The 18,795-nt window shown below is 42.8% G+C and overlaps 1 protein-coding gene across 1 annotated transcript; it reads right to left on the bottom strand.

Annotated features, from left to right (window-relative positions):
- Positions 1–8,615: 8,615 nt before the first annotated feature.
- On the bottom strand, positions 8,616–11,847 carry LOC114563721 (receptor-interacting serine/threonine-protein kinase 3). Its single transcript, XM_028590530.1, has 5 exons — positions 11,707–11,847; positions 11,454–11,622; positions 11,037–11,192; positions 9,036–9,184; positions 8,616–8,688 (listed from the first exon to the last, which is right to left on the bottom strand). Exons 1-5 carry the CDS (start codon positions 11,838–11,840, stop codon positions 8,631–8,633), a joined length of 666 nt encoding a protein of 221 aa, XP_028446331.1. The 5' UTR covers positions 11,841–11,847; the 3' UTR covers positions 8,616–8,630.
- Positions 11,848–18,795: the final 6,948 nt, after the last annotated feature.

Below are 18,795 nucleotides of genomic sequence, written 5' to 3'. Positions count from 1 at the left end.
GCCCGACATCACAAGCAATTTTTCCTTGTTAATTCAGAGTTTCAGAGGTAAATTAAGTAGTTTCCTCACCAAGGGCTCTGGGCCTTTGTTCAGGTTTATGATCCCAGCATCTCTTCATCAGTCTTTTCAGCTCTGTCAACCCGGCAGCATCGCCCTTGATATCATCCAGCTGTGGGCGCTCTCCCTTCGGGATGCACAACATCACTACCTCAGGCTTTGCATCTACTGTACATTGGAGGAAGAATTAAAAAGGCTGTCAGAGTGGCCTTGAGGTTAAAGTGCCCATATTATGAAATAATCTCTTTTTCTGGGATTTGGGGTGTTATTTGTGTCTCTGGTGCTTCCACACGCATACAAACTTGGAAAAGAAACATCCATGCTGCTTTGAGTGAGCCATGGTTTCTGAATGTGTTCTGCCTTCAGTCTCCTGGTGAGCTATTCAAAATCTGCAGGGCTTTCGACGTGAGTAGTCAAGACAAGGTGGCTGACCATAGCATGCTAGCTCGTTCTCAATGGCAAAACACTGCTACCAGACACACTAGTTCACCATAATCTACAAAAGAACTACTTACATGTCCCTGTTCTGCAGGTATTCCACACAAAGTTGGAAGTGCGCCCTCATTTAGAAGAAGTCTCCCGGCTAATCCTGCCTTGTACTGACTGAAGGTAGAATATGTCTAAATGAAGCCACTCCTCCCAGTCATAATAATACTCAAATTCCTAGAGGCACAGGCCGAGGAGCGGGAGTTGCAGCCATATTTGATTAAAAGCCTGTTAATTAATCCTAAACCTAAAATAAATCATAATTTGTTTGAAAGCATTGTTCTTAATCTTCAACTTCCAACAAGGAAAACATTACAGCCAATTCAATTTGTTGTTGTCTACCGAACTCCAGGTCCATATTCTGATTTTTTATCGGAATTCTCTGAGTTTTTAGTACAAAGTACTTATTGTAGGTGATTTTAATATCCATGTGGACGTTGACAACAACTAGATTCAATTGGTTTTAGTAAGCTTGTGCTGGCATATGGCATCGAAATTGAAGATGTAATAGTATTCCCACAGAACCCTTTATTATCAGACCATTTTTTAATAACTAATATAAAATTCTTAATTCCTGACTATCACTTATAGAAGAAAATAAGAACAACCCAAGGTTTCTTTTCAGCACTGTAGCCAGGCTGACAGATAGTCACAGCTCTACTGAGCCATCTATTCCTCTAGCTCTGAGTAGTGATGACTTCATGAGCTTCTTTAATGATAAAATTATAACAATTAGAGATACAATTCATCACCTTTTGCCCTCAACTTCTAACGGTTCACCTTTAAATGAAAGACTGCTAGAAAGAATGTCTCTTCAGCTAAACCATCTACCTGTCTCTTAGACCCATCACAACGAGGCTACTTAAAGAAGCATTACCCGTGGTAAACACTTCATTACTAGATATGATCAATATGTCTTTATTAACAGGTTATGTACCGCAGTCATTTAAAATAGCTGTGATAAAACCTCTTATGAAAAAACCCACCCTCGACCCTGATGTCGTAGCCAACTATAGACCTATATCTAACCTTCCCTTTCTGTCCAAGATCATTGAGAAGGTAGTCGATAATCAGTTATGTGATTTTCTACAAAGCAATAGTTTATTCGAGGATTTTCAGTCAGGATTTAGAATGCATCATAGCACAGAGACGGCACTGGTGAAAATTACTAACAACCTCCTATCTGCTGCACTCCTGTTACAGATATTGGAACATTTAGTTGGCATTAAAGGAATCACACTAAGCTGGTTTAAGTCCTATTTTTCTGACCAATCTCAATTTGTTAATGTTAACACTAAATCATCCAGGTACGCTAAAGTTAGCCATGGCATTCCACAAGTGCTTGGACCAATTCTATTCCCCTTATATATGAAGCAGCTGTTTTTTTGTTTTTTATTTTTTATTTTTTTTGATGTGCACAAATAAGTGACAGGTACCATAAGATTTTCTTCTTCCTGTTCCTTTTTTTCATTCATGCATGTTATGAATGAATGAATAAAGATCAATAAAGCTAAATTATTAAGACTATATGCTTCCTCTGGGCAATATTATTACAAAACTCAACTTTCACTGTTATGCAAATGACACCCAATAAAATCCTGGATGACCTACAATTTTCTGATGTTAACTCAAACAAAACTGAAGTTATCTTACTGGGCCCTAAACACCTCTGAACCTCATTATCCGAAGATATAATTACTCTGGATGGTATTGCCCTGGCCTCCAGCACTACTGTCAGAAATCTAGGAGTTATTTTTGATCAGGATATATCCTTTAACGCCCATTTAAAACAAACCTCTAGAACAGCCTTTTTTCACCTTCATAACATTGCCAAAATTAGGAACATCCTGTCTCAAAACGATGCTGAAAATCTAGTCCATGCATTTGTTACTTCCAGGCTGGACTACTGTAATTCCTTATTATCAGGATGCTCAAATAAAACCCTTAAGACTCTCCAGCTGATCCAGAATGCTGCAGCACGTGTTCTGACAAGTACTAAGAAAAGAGATCATATTTCTCCTGTATTAGCTTCTCTGCACTGGCTTCCTGTAAAATCCAGGATTGAATTTAAAATCCTTCTCCTGACCTACAAAGCTCTAAATGGTCAAGCAACATCATATCTTGAAGAGCTCATAGTACCTTATTGTCCCACTAGAGCACTGCGCTCCCAGAACTCAGAGCTACTTGGGGTTCCTAGAGTCTCCAAAAGTAGAATGGGAGCCAGAGCCTTCAGTTATCAGGCTCCTCTCCTATGGAACCAGCTCCCAGTCTGGGTCCGTTGGGCAGACACCATCACCACTTTTAAGAGTAAACTTAAAACTCTCCTCTTCGATAAAGCCTATAGTTATGGAGTGAGGAGTTGCAGCATTCGACTATACCATACAGTCATGGCGCACCACCTCCCTATCTATGATTCTCTTCATAGAAAGCTTATGTATATTTAGGGTATGAGGAGTTGCAGCGTTCGCCTAGACCTGGTGGGGGTGGGGGTGTGGCCACAGTCATGGCGCTCCCCCACCCTATCTCTGATTCTCCCCATAGAAAGCTTATATATATATATACGTAGGGCAGGGATCTTCAACAGGGGGTCCATGACCCCTAGGGGGTCCTCAGAGTCAATGCAGGGGGACCTCCAAAGTTTATTTCAAAAATTAGAGAAGTCCTAAAATGAATCCGACATATTACTAGCAAATATAAATGCCCACTGATGATAGGCTTACTGGCCTATAGGTAATGTTGTCACTAAGGCCATCTACAAATAATTAATCCTAAGGATTCACTGTGTATGTTTAACATTAAATCAAGACTATTTTAGCTAAGTATTCTATGCAAAAAGGGTATATATAAAGGTTTTGGGCCCAGTTTTATATGCAACATTTTATACAATATATGTAGTAGGGGGTCCGTGCTCCGTCTCTCTTCCACTTAAGGGGTCCTTGGCTTAAAAAACGTTGAAGACTGCTGATTTAGGGAGTAAGGAGTCGCAGCGTTCGCCTATACCAGCGGAGGAGGGTGTGTAGCCACAGTCACGGAACGCAGCCTCCCTATCTCTCCTTCTCTGCAGCTCTTAGTTATGTGGTTATAGTTCTAGACTACCGGGGTACCTCCTTTGACACATTGAGCTTCTCTCTCCTCTCTCTTTCCATCTGTGTATTTCCATATTCCAGAAATTCTTGTTACTAACCTAACATAACCTAGAGTCCTTATGTTGTTTTTTTTTCGCCCAGCATGTTTCCTTGGTTCAGGATGGCACCTAAATCATGGTGGCAGCTGTCGCCATGGTCCTGCTCTACGCCCTGCTGTGCCCTATTATACCATGATACGCTCTGCAATGCCCAACTACGACTTGCTATGTCCGGCCACCGTCCTGCCACGGCATGTTATGCCCTGCTGTGTACTGCGACACCATGAACTATTACAACTAATACTTCTAGTCATTATCTTTATTGTGACTATTATTGCCATTGTTCATCACACCCCCAAACGGCTCCGTCAGACACCGCCTACCAAGAGCCTGGGTCTGTCAAAGGTTTCTTCCTTAAAGGGAGTTTTCCTCACCACTGTCCCACTGAATGCTTGCTCTTGGGGGAATTACTGGAATTGTTGGGTCTTTGTAAATTATAGAGTGTGGTCTAGACCTACTCTATCTGTAAAGTGTCCTGAGATAACTCTTGTTATGATTTGACACTATAAATAAAATTGAACTAAATTGAATAGAGAAACAGCTATCTGATGTGATCTTACCTAGCTACTGCGCATGTGCGCCTCCCAACAAAGAGATAAGTGTGATGTCTCACTCTGTAACTAAAACAGAGACCTGAACACAGGGTGAAAAGAGGATCTGCAGCAATGTGCAGTACAACAAAAATATGGTGTTTTTTGAAAATCAAACCATGTAAACCTATTCTGGTACAAGCAAAAATTAAATTATGAACCTGAAATGAGCATAAAATGGGCACTTTAAATGAGACCTTGGTAATACCTGAATAGATGGTCTGGATTGACGCTTATGTAAAGGTTCAGGTTAAATCCTGATAATGGGACAACTCTGCCACCTGCTGTTGTAAATTTCATTGAGTAGAGATGTAACAATTCCAAATTTGACTGTACAATTAATGGTCTCAGAAAAATTAGGATTAACAAAATAACTGTCTTCTTTAGTCAAATGTATTTATTGATGTATCACTTTTCGAACAAATGAATCCCATCCATCCATCCATCTTCGTCTGCTTATCCGGTGTCGGGTCGCGGGGGGAGCAGCTCCAGCAGGAGACCCCAAACTTCCCTTTCCCGAGCAACATTAACCAGCTCCGACTGGGGGATCCCGAGGCGTTCCCAGGCCAGGTTGGAGATATAATCCCTCCACCTAGTCCTGGGTCTTCCCCGAGGCCTCCTCCCAGCTGGACGTGCCTGGAACACCTCCCTAGGGAGGCGCCCACCTCAACTCCTTTCCTCGGCTTCTTTCGACGCAAAGGAGCAGCGGCTCTACTCCGAGCTCCTCACGGATGACTGAGCTTCTCACCCTATCTCTATGGGAGACGCCAGCCACCCTCCTGAGGAAACCTATTTTGGCCGCTTGTACCCTGGATCTCGTTCTTTCGGTCATGACCCAGCCTTCATGACCATAGGTGAGGGTAGGAACGAAAACTGACCGGTAGATCGAGAGCTTTGCCTTCTGGCTCAGCTCTCTTTTCATCACAACGGTGCGATAGATTGAATGTAATACCGCACCCGCTGCGCCAATTCTCCGACCAATCTCCCGCTCCATTGTCCCCTCACTCGCGAACAAAACCCCAAGGTACTTGAACTCCTTCACTTGGGGTAAGGACTCATTCCCTACCTGGAGTAGGCACTCCATCGGTTTCCTGCTGAGAACCATGGCCTCAGATTTAGAGGTGCTGATCCTCATCCCAACTGCTTCACACTCGGTTGCGAACTGATCCAGTGAGTGCTGAAGGTCACAGGCCGATGATGCCATCAGGACCATATCCTCTGCAAAGAGCAGCGATGAGATCATAAAAATTTAATTAACATAAAATTGACATTAACTGTCAACAGCCATAGACCTTAAAGGTCCCATGGCATGACAATTTCACTTTATGAGGTTTTTTAACATTAATATGCATTTCCCCAGCCTGCCTATGGTCCCCCAGTGGCTTGAAATGGTGATAGGTGTAAACCGAGCCCTGGGTATCCTGCTCTGTCTTTGAGAAAATGAAAGCTCAGATGGGCCAATCTGGAATCTTGCTCCTTATGAGGTCATAAGCCAAATTAATTTCCAAATTAATTTCCTTGTTTCTGATATAAAGACGAGACGTGTGTGACTCAAACATCTCACATTTACCAACAAAGCATACAGCGAAAAACATTTTAGACCATCCTGCCAACCTCTATATATTTTAACATCAATTTACTCTATAACGTTTTTTTCACTTAATGTCGCTGAAAGCGGCTGCTGTTTACACATACACACACCTACCCACACACACACACACACAGACACATACACACACGGTGGATATAGAAAACCCTGGAGATGAGACGTACACGATGATCTATGTATATTGAGGACAGCTATGCTCTTTATTGTAAGTGCAATGATTAGTTAAAGTCCAATAAGTGCTTTATCAAACCGTTTGAATGTGTCTCAGGCCAGGATAGGAAATTAACTAACAATGTAAAGATCAACAAGCCACTGACACATTTATTCAATTAATTCAATAAATTATTATTTTTTGTCCTAAATCCACCAGCCTTTTTCGTATTAGACCAACATTTGCAGCATCCTGAGCATTGTTGGTTACTAGGAAAACTCAGCCCAGAGTAGTTTTATTTTCCCCAAAATAAGTTTCCTTTTTATTTTTAAAAAAGTGTACCAAAAAATAATTTTTCACTGTCTCTCACAACTTCATTGCAACAAAAATACAAGACAGCGCAACTTTTATCAAATTCTTTTTACAAATGCCTGGAGGAAGCCCCGGTGCCCCCGTCTGGAGCCAAGCCCAGATGGAGGGCTTGTCAGCGAGTGGCTGGGTTTGCCACAGAGCCTGGCCGGGCACAGCCTGAAAAAAGCAACGTGGCACCTCCCTCTCCATCCCATGGGCCCACCACCTGTGGGAGGAACTGCTGGGGGCGCTGCCACACGGGTGGTAGTGAAGGTCAGGGGTCTCGACAGACCAGACCCGGGCAGCAGAGGCTGGCTCTGGGGACGTGGAATGTCACCTCACTTGTGCGGGAGGTGGCGTGCTACCAGTTGGATCTAGTGGGGCTTACCTCTATGCACAGTCTCAGTTCTGGAACCATACTCCTGGATAGGGTTGGACTCTTTTCTTCTGCCCAGGGTGTGAGGCACCGGGCGGATGTAGGTATACAAGCCCCTGGCTGAACACCGCTAAGTTGGAGTTCACCCCGGTGGATGAAAGGGTCACCTCCCTACACCTGTGGGTTGTGGGGGGGTGAAAACTCTGACTGTTGGTTGTGTTGTGGTTATGGGCATTTCTGTTGCCTGTTTGTATATTTCTGTTGCCTGTTTGTATATTTTTTCCCTTGTATGTATTTATCCTGTTTTGTATATTTCTGTTTATCCTGTTTTGACCGTGTTGTATTTTGTGTGTTTGTTTCCCATTTTTGTTATTCTGCATTGTGTTCCTGTCGTCTCTGTTATACCTGGTGTTGTCGAGTGTTGTGTCAAGTGTCTGTATTTAGGTTACGTCATGTTTTGTCTATTTGTCCTGCTTCCTGTTTTCTACTCGTATAGAGCTGAGCCCTGTTTTATTTTGATAGTCTGGTCTTCTGTCTTGTCGTGTCTAGCTTTGCTTTCTGTTTCCCGCCTTTGTTGATTGTCCTGCCCCGCCCTGATGTGCTTCACCTGTTGTCTGATTTACCCATCACCTCATGTATTTAGCCTCTGTGTTCCCCTTGTCTTGTGTCAGATCGTTTTGTGGCCATGCCCTTGTGTTTCCGTCCTGTGCCTTGTGTCTGTTCCTGCGTCACTTTACTCCTGCCTGTGTTTTGCCCGTCAGTTTATGTTTGTAAGTTTTCCAGTCTTTGTGCTGCCGCTTTTTGTTATAATTAAATCCCTGAGTTCCACCATCTCCTGCCTGCCTGCCTCTCTCTGCATTTGGGTCCTCACCGTCCCTCACCACGCAACAGGTTGTGCATATGCACCAAACAAAGGCTGGGAGTATTCGGCGTTCTTGGAGAACTTGAATGGAGTTGTTCATTGGGGCTCCAGTGGGGGACTCTATAGTTCTGCTGGGGGACCTTAACATGCACGTGGGCGATGATGGAGACACATGGACGTGATTGGGAGGAACGGCCTCCCTGATCTGAACCCGAGTGGTTGTTTGTTGTTCGACTTCTGTGCTTGTCATGGATTGTCTTTAATGAACAACATGTTCCAACAAAGGGATGTTCATCAGTGTACGTGGTACCAGAGCCATTCAATCTCTGTATGACCAAAGCGAGATCTGCGTCCAGGTTCTCTGCAGTAAATCGGACTTGTTTCAGGTGAGTGTTGACCTCCGCCAGGGCTGCGCTTTGTCACCAATCCTGTTTGTAATATTTATGGACAGGATATTGAGGCGTAATGTAGGGTAGGGAGGGGTTGCAGTTCGGTGGGCTGGGGATCTCATCGCTGCTCTTTGCAGATGATGTGGTCTTGATGGCATCATCGGCCTGTGACCTTCAGCACTCACTGGATCGGTTCACAGCCGAGTGTAAAGCGACTGGGATGAGGATCAGCCCTCTAAATCTGAGGCCATGATTCTCAGCAGAGAAGGGAGTTGTTCCAGGCACGTCCAGCTAGGAGGAGGCCGCGGGGAAGACCCATGGCAAGGTGTTGGGATTATATCTCCAACCTTGCCTGGGGAGACCTCGGGATCCCACAGTCGGAGCTGGTTAATGGGGCTCGGGAAAGGGAAGTTTTGAGGCCCCTGCTGGAGCTGCTGCCCCTGCGACGCAACCCCGGATAAGAGGACAAAGATGGATGGATTTTTAGAAAAGCTCCCGCAAAATCAGGCATTTTCGGTTGCGACAACCTCAAAAAAGGCCGCGAAATCCTGGAGGGACTGCTAAAGACACAACCGTCACTTACATTCATATGGTTGTTTCCCTGTGACAATGGACCATAGGAGTATCCCATAACTAAAAGACAGACAGAGAGAGTTTCATGTCAGGATTATTATCCATATCATAACTGATTGCTGTTGTTGATTGCTGGCTAGGGTTTGTTGTCATCTGTAAATTAATGCTCATGTGAGAATGAGGATATTCAATGACAATAAAGAAATCTGTGCATGAAGTCATAAGTATCCCTCCTACCTGAAAATAATTCCCTCTCCTGTTAAGACTAAGCGACTGATATTTTGACTTACTGTCAATACTGAACATGTGTTAGCACAGCAGCTGGAGTGATCCTGTGTCCAGTTATTAATTATTATATGATAAATAAAACACTTTTTTATTCTAGTGCTGGTTAGATGCTCTTGTACCTGTAGATATCAAAGGCTCTGGTAGGTTTGTACGATGTGCTTTTTAAAGCCTCTGGTGGCATATAATGTATTGTCCCTCCTAGTGGTTCATCGTCCTTGGAAACCTGTGTGACGCTGCAGGAAATCCGGGCAAGGCCAAAATCTGTAAGCTGCAGAGAGAATTAGCAAAGAGAGGAAGGAGTTAGAAAAGTTTTTTTTACTTGGTAACACTTTATTTGAAGGGGTCATGATCATGAAGGAGTCTTTATGCATTTTCATGACTGTTGTAATTAAGTTTTGGCATTGGGTAAATTATGACACTTTTAATGCTAAGTTGGCATTGTTTGAAATGTTTGTGTGTAACTTGACATTAACCTAAATAACATAACCTGTCATACATATGTCATAGAAGGCCTCATTATCAAACTATATCTAAACTAGCTTTATGTGTTAACATTACATTAAACTGTCATTAATGCTTTAGTGCGTAGCTTTTTGATATCAATGAACGTCCGTTACATTCAAGCCATTGCCAAATGAGATGCTAGAAAGCTAATTAAGACTATCAGCTCCACAAAACTCTCTTTTTGGGTTGGTTTTTACATTGGCCTTCATGAGACTGTTAGGGTTAGACAAAGACCTTGACAAATGGGTAGTGCGGGTGAACTGGGAACGTCTGGAGGAAGCCCCTGTTTGAGAGATCTTTAACTCACACCTCAGGCGGACCTTTCCGGCTTCCCTGTGAAGGTTGGGGGCATTGAACCCGAGTGGGCAATGTTCAAAGCTTCCATTGCTGAAGCTGTGGTGGGGAGCTTTGGTCTCAAGGTTTTAGGATTCTCAGATTGAAGAGAAACAATGCAGATTCCGTCCTGGTGGTGGAACAATGGACCAGCTCTTCACTCTTGCAAGGATCCTGGAGGGGGCCTTGGAGTATGCCCATTAGGTCTACATGTGCTTTGTGGATTTGGAGAAGACGTATGACCAGGTCAACTGGGAGATACTGTGGGAGGTGCTGCAGGAGTATAGGGTGAAGGCTATTCAATCCATGAATATCCAAAGCGAGAGCTGTGTCCGGGGGGCTCAGTAGTAAGTTGACTCCAGGTGAGGGTTGGTCTCCATCAGGGTTGCGCCTTTTCACCAATCCTGTTTGTGATATTCATGGACAGGATATCGAGATGTAGTCGTGGTGGGGAGGGGTTGCAGTTCAGTGAGCTGGTGATTTCATTCCTTTTTTTTGCAGATAATGTGGTCCTGATGGCATTGCTCTTTGACCTTCAGCACTCACTGGATCTGCGCCCATGGAGCCAGATTGGGCACACAAGATTCTCAAACCCAGCGCATCAATTAGAGACACTTGATAGGTTAATTTGGCGGTTGTTACTAATGCAAATAATCTGCTTTAGCGTCAGGACTCTTGGAATCACTTTTTGACGCTCCGATTTGGCATTAAATGTACGTAGAAATGTAGTATCACGTAGTGTCACGTGGGACAAAAACAGGACATGAACCCTGGTCTTCTAGGTGAAAGTCCTGTATTGTTTGATCCCCCCAACCTGCCTCCTTACAAGGCTTTTTGGTTTTTAATACTATTCATTACCATTGTAGCTCTTCATACTATTATCGTAGAGTGTTGCGGTCGAGCTGCTGCTCTGCCTGCTGAGTCCCATACAGACGCTTAAGGGTGATTTTGGCGTCGCTCTCTGACCATGAGAACCACTGAACAAGCGTCCCTATCGTACAAGTTAGGAATGAGAACGGGATGTTCTGGAACCAAAATCAGGAATCATAAGAAGTCATACTGTACAATGTGGAGTACCAGGAGTTTGGCTCTTGAAAAACAGTGAAACTATTTACTACCATATATTATCAAGTTACAACATGGAAGGGAAACCCACGTTTGTATCTTTTGGGTTTACAATATGGGTTTTTCAGGCTCCATTTAGTCTCCAGAAAGGGTGCAAACTATTAATATAGTATAGAGTAAGCATGAGGCCTGGCCTCCACTCAAAGCCTGGGACTCACCTTGGCATTGAGAGAGTCGTCCAGCAGCACGTTTTGGGGCTTCAGGTCCTGGTGGAGAACGGGACGGGGCAGACTGTGGAGGAAGTTTATACCCAGAGCCACTTGGTGAGCCAGTCTGAAGACCAGCGGCCAGGGTGGAGTTCCCCTCAATGCTTCCTGTAAGATTGTTTCCAGAGTTACAGATCCACAAATAGTGGAGATAGTGAGCTACACATATAGCCTACACTACCATTCAAAGGTTTGGAATATGCTGTTATATTAATGTTCTTATTTTCTTTAATAATTACAATTTGAACATAAAACGGTATAACTCTGATAACAAATGTATTATATATTTATTTATTCTTTGCTTTGTATTTTAACTGTACTTTGCTACTGTAAGTAAAAGATATGAGTAGTTGTTCCACCCCTGGTTACCTGTAGTGAGGCCAATGATCCTCTCTCCATGAGCTCCATGACCACACCAAGCTGGGTTGACCTGCCAGAGGAGGGCGTTCGACCCTTGAAGATCCCTTGGACGGCCATAACATACGGGCTGGTGACTTGACGCATCATCTTGATCTCACGCAGCAAATCCTTCTCAGTCCTGTGTGGTTGTTTTTGTTTGCATTATGAGTAATTCAAACAACGTTATGTAGTTATAAACAGGAAACCCTTTGTAAGCACTTACCCCTCGCCCTGAAGAAGTTTAATGGCCACATCAAAACCCCACTGATGATGCCTGGCTTTGTAGATTTGTCCAAAACCCCCAGAGCCAATCACCTTCCAGTCCCCCAGGCTGGAGTCTTCAACAAACTGTTCCATAGTTCACTGAAGGAACAAATTATTGGTATCATCAAACCCTGAGTCCAGTTTAGACTAGGGATGCACCAACACAGATGCCAGCATCAAGTATCCGATGCTGTGCGAATGTATTCGTACTTGTAGTCATAAAATTAGATTAGATACTACCACACCCGATATCACCTCATTGCAATATGACAAAAACTTCTCTGTCAAGCAGATATAGGCAAAAGAAGAGGAGCAATGCCAGCCGTTTGGAGTTTTTTGGCTGTAAAAAACTAACTAGGCTCTTGCCCAATGCATGATTGCACTTGACGACCAGCCATTGTCAGTCATTAATAATAATGGGTTTCCATTCGAGCTGTCACCACATCACAGAAACCGTGTTTCCAAAACTGCTTTGTGAAAAAACACATCAGCAGCCTGTAGCCCATAAACTTCATCACTGATATTTGGAGTATTAATGTGACTATTATCGCCACTGTTCATCACACCCCCAACCGGCACCGTCAGAAAGACCACCTACCAAGAGCCTGGGTCTGTCCGAGGTTTCTTCCTAAAAGGAAGTTTTTCCTCACCACTGTCACACTAAATGCTTGCTCTTGGGGGAATTACTGGAATTGTTGGGTCTGTAAAGTGTCTTGAGATAACTTTTGTTATGATTTGATACTATGAATAAAATTGAATTGAATTGAATTGAACCGTGGACTATCGGGGTCTGGGCTCTGGGCTCTCTCCAGGGCATGAGATCCATCCAGGTCGCACAAAGACTCCTACAACTATGGAACAAAAGCTGAGTGGGAGAGAGAGAAGAGTCCTCATGGCCAGACCCCACAGACTCTTTCCTGGAGGTTTACCTGAGCCCAGAGTCTGGAGAGGGGGCCGGCCCCTTGCTAGCTGTCAGTAGCCCGGGCAAACTTACCCTGCACGGAGTAGATAAAGTGACATTTTACCAGAACTGTGTGAAAGTTATCAACCCCCCACTGTCTGGAATGACAAGCTGGGGGGTGGGTGGGAACAGCCCCATCCCCAGTGGAGGGTTTTATACAAGCCTCTCCTCAAAGAGTCCCGGCTGGCGTGCAGCCCCCCAGAGTCCCAGCTCCCTGACCCCCGGCTCACGTCCAGCTTCCCTGAACCCTAGCTGACACATAGACGTCCAGAGCTTTCTATGAACACTCCCCCAGAGACTTTGCCCTTCTCCGCCAGAGACTCCGGCCGCCAGAGGGGTTTTGCCTTCACCGCCGGAGAATCCTCCACGGCCTGTTCAGTCGCCAGAGGGGTTCCATCCGCGCTGTCCGCAGCCCTGCTGGCCGAAGCATTTGAGTGCTCACGGTCCCCAGTTCCCGAGTGCCTGAGTTTTCACCCCATTGAGTCTCTGCCTCCCCTGGACCCTCTCCGCCCTCCTTGGGCCGTTTTGTTTTCATGGACATTTTTCTGACTTTTTGGGTTGTACCTCCCACAGCCGCCCTCCACCCTCCCTGGGTTGACTTTTGTTAGGACTTGTTTTTAACGTCTGGGATCCGTCATTTGAGGAGGGGGTACTGTTGTAGTTGTGGATATTTCTGTTGGGGTTGTTTATACAGTACAGGCCAAAAGTTTGGACACACCTTCTCATTCAATGCGTTTCCTTTTTATTTTCATGACTATTTACATTGTAGATTCTCACTGAAGGCATCAAAACTATGAATGAACACATATGGAATTATGTACTTAACAAAAACGTGTGAAATAACTGAAAACATGTCTAAAGTAGCCACCCTTTGCTTTTTTATTAATAAGGTAAATAATTCCACTAATTAACCCTGACAAGTCACACCTGTGAAGGTAAAACCATTTCAGGTGACTACCTCATGAAGCTCATTGAGAGAACACCAAGGGTTTGCAGAGTTATCAAAAAAAGCAAAGGGTGGCTACTTTGAAGAATCTAAAATATAAGACATGTTTTCAGTTATTTCACACTTTTTTGTTAAGTACATAATTCCATATGTGTTCATTCATAGTTTTGATGCCTTCAGTGAGAATCTACAATGTAAATAGTCATGAAAATAAAAAGGAAACCCATTGAATGAGAAGTTGTGTCCAAACTTTTGGCCTGTACTGTATTTCTGGTGCCTGCTTGTATAGTTCTGTTGCTGTTTCCTGTTTTCTATATTGATTGATGTTATTGTCTTTCTGTTTCATGTATTTCTCTATTGATTGTTTATGGTTCTGTACTGTGGTTTTTGTTTCCTGTTTGTGGTGTATGCTTCTATGATGAGTGTGTAGGTTTCTGTTTCCTGTTTAATTTTGGTAGTCTGGTTTTCTGTCTTGTCTTGTCTAGTTTTACTTCTTGTGTTTTCCCACCTGTCATTGTTCTGCCCCGCCCTGATGTGTTTCAATTGCTGTATCACCTGTCCCTTGTCTGCTTGTTACCTTGTGTATTTAGCCTCTGTGTTCCCTTTGTCTCGTGTCAGATCATTTTGTGTTTGCTCCGGTTGTGTCTTCCCGTGTCAGTTCGAGTCAGTTTCTGTGCTTCCTGTATTTCACTGTTTTTTGTACTTCCTTTGTTTTTTGGGATTCCTTGTTATTTTCATCTACATTCTGGAATTAGTCTTTGCCTGCTGCAGCTCTCAGGACTCCCTTGGTTGATGTGTATTTTGTTTTTTGGTCAAATAAATCCTCAATTCAAACTTTCTCCTGCCTGTCTGCCTGCTCTCTGCAATTGGGTCGTCCTGCATTGTAACACAGAGTTCTTCTCTCTTTTAACATTGGTTTTTAGTCTTTTTAATATAGTTTTTACTGAGAGAGTTTTTATTATGGGAGCTGCATACAAAAAGGCACAAACATAATCATCACATAATAATCACATTTTTAAACAGCGTTGGTGTTTTATTGATGTTGTTTGTTCTGTTGTTGATGAAAAGTTGTTTTTATAGATGATAGTTTTTTAAAACATACTGAGATTTTAATACATCAGCACTTTATTTTATTGTGAAATTGTACCAATTATAAATGTTGTAGCCAATTTGGATGTGTGTGTGTGTGTGTGTGTGTGTGTGTGTGGGTGGGTGGGTGGTAGGTTTGTGTGAATGGTTTGATCGTTACGTCACCTGCGCACCTGTGTGTATGTGCTAATTAGCCAGGGTAGTAAGGGAATCACAGGTGAGCCAGAGGGAGAATCTAGTCTGGGAAGCCATACAGTTTTCCAACCTCAGCTGTGCGATAGTCATGGTTTTTAGATCTCGTCTGTTCGTTTTTAATCTTGCAAGTCAGTTTTTTGTATGTGTTTTTAAATACATTTCTACAATAAAGGATTACCTATACGGCGATGGCGGACCTCATTTTTGGCAACAGCAAGAGTTGGAAATGGCTTCAAATTCCCTGCAATGGCATGTTTTGTGGACAGATTGCCACTACAATAAATATACAAATAAAGTGTTTTTGTAAAAATCAAAAAATCTCTCTCTCTGTAGAGCAATAAATAAGTAAATATTACCCAGTACTGAGAGTATTGTAGTAGTTTAGTACTAGAGTATTGTAAGAATAGTAACATTTAAATGTAAAACTGAAATGTATTTATCTAATGTTCTTTCAACTGTACTCTGTTTAAGTTTGTCTGTTCAACTGGACCAGTAAGAATACAGTAAAGAGTGAAGCATAACTCCAACCTCAGGTCTCTACAAAGTTATCTACATAATGATCTGAAGCAAAAAATAAAAACTCACCTGAAGATTTGGAGAACGATAAAATATGTTGACATCATCAAAGTCCGCTGTCTCTGCAGAAGTGAAGAATAAGGAAAACAGTCAGGCTGCTATGTCTCTGTAAGTCTGTAACAGGAAGTATAATTGTGGTTAGTCTTTTTCATGTCAGTTCCTGTAAATACCCAACCAACATGGCACACTCATCAACACCACTGCATATGCTGTTTGTTTGTTGGGTTTATCTTTTGATTTGCAGCAGTTGTTTTCATTCCAGTAACGCACTAAACTCTGCTGAATCCTCTGGGTCCAGTTTTTCAAATTTTTTTATCTGGATCAAATTGATATGGATTTGGCTATCCAGGATGACCTGATCCATCTTACTTCTATGCCAGTTTTTTAAAGGAACATTGGATTGGATCACTGTGATCCAAATACCAAATTTCAGGATTACCAAATCCTGTTTACCAGAGCCTTAAATGTAACCAACAGTGTAGCCTACTGGCTTAGCAAAGAACAACAGGTAGGTGCAATACCGCTGGCCACAACTAGCCATGGTTTGTTTTCATTTTAAGAAACAGAAACACTGTAACAAACAGAAACATTTTACATTGAATACATGAAACATTTTGTTACAATGTGTTTGTTTTGTTTACCATATCTCATTAGATGTGACATGCAAAAATGAATAAATGTATATATAGCATCCGTAAACATTGATTTTGTGATCATTCACTTAAAAAAAATCACAACTGAATCCACCCTTCTGATGGGATCAGGATAATCCTGTTTTTTTTGTATCAAATAGATCCAAAACCAAGTTTGGGTTTTGAAAAACCCAAAAGGCAGCTTTGATCCAGATGAAATGTAATATCGGATTATATGATCTGATATTAGTTCAGAATCCCAATGGATTACTTTTGAAAAATGTAGCACTGGTGATCCTAATTTAAAACCCATGTTGCTGTTTAATTCTACAGACCTAGGTTTGCTGTCTGTCATCAGATCACTTTATAATCTTTATCAGGCAACTGAATGGAAGTGCAATACTGAATCACTGGAGTGTTCTTTAAATTAAATAATCCATCTGCATGTAGTACCATGGTCTGAACACAGTGTCTTACCAAAACACTTAAATCATGAAAACTTTCAGGAATTTGAATCCTTATTAATACTCACAGGACACTTCGGAAGAAAACAACACAGATGCAAGTGAAAATTTAGCCCAGATTTGTCCCTGCCCGAACTGAGAGGGTCCCCTTAAAATCAGCCAACCACACCAAGCTGAGACCGGCGACCCCCGGGCCCCCCGAAATGACTTTATCCTTTTTAGCCCATTGTTCCCAATTGTCCACATTTCGCTTTACTTTACCGTGTGGTGCTTCAGCCTGGACAATCAGGACCATTCTCCATGCTTTTATATTTTAAGCAAACTTAACATGCAAATATTTGCATTAACATTAAAAGATTTAACAACTAAGACATACAGTAGGGTGACCAGACATCCCGGTTTGACCGGGACAGTCCCGATTTGACCGGGACAGTTCCGATTTTGAGCTGCGTGTCCCGAGTCCAGACAAAAGTCTGTTGGGACGCTAAAATGTCCCGGTTTACACCAACCACGATGAAATTCTCCCAGTTGTCAACAATTATATAGCCAACGTGGGCTTATTATATCCCAATCATTAACTAAACCCATGTAAAAAGACTAATAAAGCATCCCTCGTATGCTTTTAACAATGTGTGTGTGTCAGTCAATCAATCAATCGTAGCAGTCTGCATCTGCAGTGAAACTAGCGTTACAATGCATATTTGTAAACATTGTTACAATGCCTATTTTAATGGTTAGGCCTCCTGCACACTGGCTGTGTGGGGTGAATGGGTCAGCAGCGTGGGGTGTCCGTTTTTATTTCGGCTCCCATGTTTACAGGTTAGAGCACAGAAAGTCAGGGTTTTTCCTAAACAGAAACCCTGGATGAACAAGACAGTACAGTCTCTTCTCCAAGCCCGAGATGCTGCATACAGGTCCGGAGATACAGCCAGGTACAGCTCAGCTAGAGCCAACCTGAAAAGGACTATTAGGGAGGCTAAACAGGACTACAAAAGACGAATAGAAGACCACTTCACAGACAACGACCCAAGGCGGGCATGGCAGGGAATAAAGAACATTACAAACTACAAGCAACTACAGCAGAGAATGTGCTGACCAGCTTACCGCTGTGTTCACCAACATCTTCAATCTGTCCCTCCCACAAGCCGCCATTCCATCCTGCCTGAAGACATCTACCATCATCCCAATCCCAAAAAAGCCCTCCCCCAGCAGTCTGAATGACTATAGACCAGTGGCACTCACCCCGATAGTTATGAAATGCTTTGAGAGGCTGGTATTAAAGCACATCAAAACCAGTCTCCCATTGACTCTGGATCCACACCAGTTTGCCTATAGAGCGAATAGGTCGACGAATGATGCAATCATGATAGCCCTTCATACAGCCCTAATCCACCCAGAAGCACAGTGGAACATATGTGAGGATGCTCTTTGTAGATTATAGCTCTGCATATAATACAATCATCCCAGACATCCTCATCAGGAAACTGTTTAACCTTGGCCACTCCTCTCACATCTGCTATTGGATTATGGACTTTTTAATAAACCGGCTCCAAAGTGTGAAGCTCGGCCACCACAAATCCTCCACCGTCACTCTCAGCACCGGCTCCCCTCAAAGCTGTGTGTTGAGTCCTCTGTTGTACTCGTTGTACACCCATGACTGTAACCAGTGGTTGAATTGGCTTTTGTAGGGAGGGGGAGGTCAAAATCGTCAAAATCGTGCCGTAAAATGACTTAATGTGTTTTTACACCAAATGGGCTCTTTTTCCAGTATTAATGTGTAAGGTAGGGTTGATAAGTTATTCAAACAAAGAGAAATACTTCACAATTCACTTACTTTATTATTATTATTTTTTTAACCTTTTATAGGCTAATGTTAACAGGCAGGCAATGGATTTCACCCTTGGAAAATGTATGAAATTGAACAATGAACATGATTAAATATGTTAAATATTGGTTGGCAAATATGTAAACATCTTTTTAAACAAGAAAATTATGTTGATTTAAGAGAATCAGAAACCATTATTATAGCCTTTTTAACAGTGATTGGCTGGCCTAGCTTGTTAATAGCCAGTGTATGTTCATTTTAGCTTCCAGTTTGTTAGATGGCACCAACATTTGGTCTGATAATAACTGACCTGGCAACCCAAAGGCCAAGGTTTGGCTTCCAGATTTGTTTGGTGACTTA

The sequence above is a fragment of the Perca flavescens genome, chromosome 2, assembly GCF_004354835.1.
Source record: "Perca flavescens isolate YP-PL-M2 chromosome 2, PFLA_1.0, whole genome shotgun sequence".
NCBI classification, from domain to species: Eukaryota; Metazoa; Chordata; class Actinopteri; order Perciformes; family Percidae; genus Perca; species Perca flavescens.
This window is presented reverse-complemented; position numbering and strand designations above follow the sequence as displayed.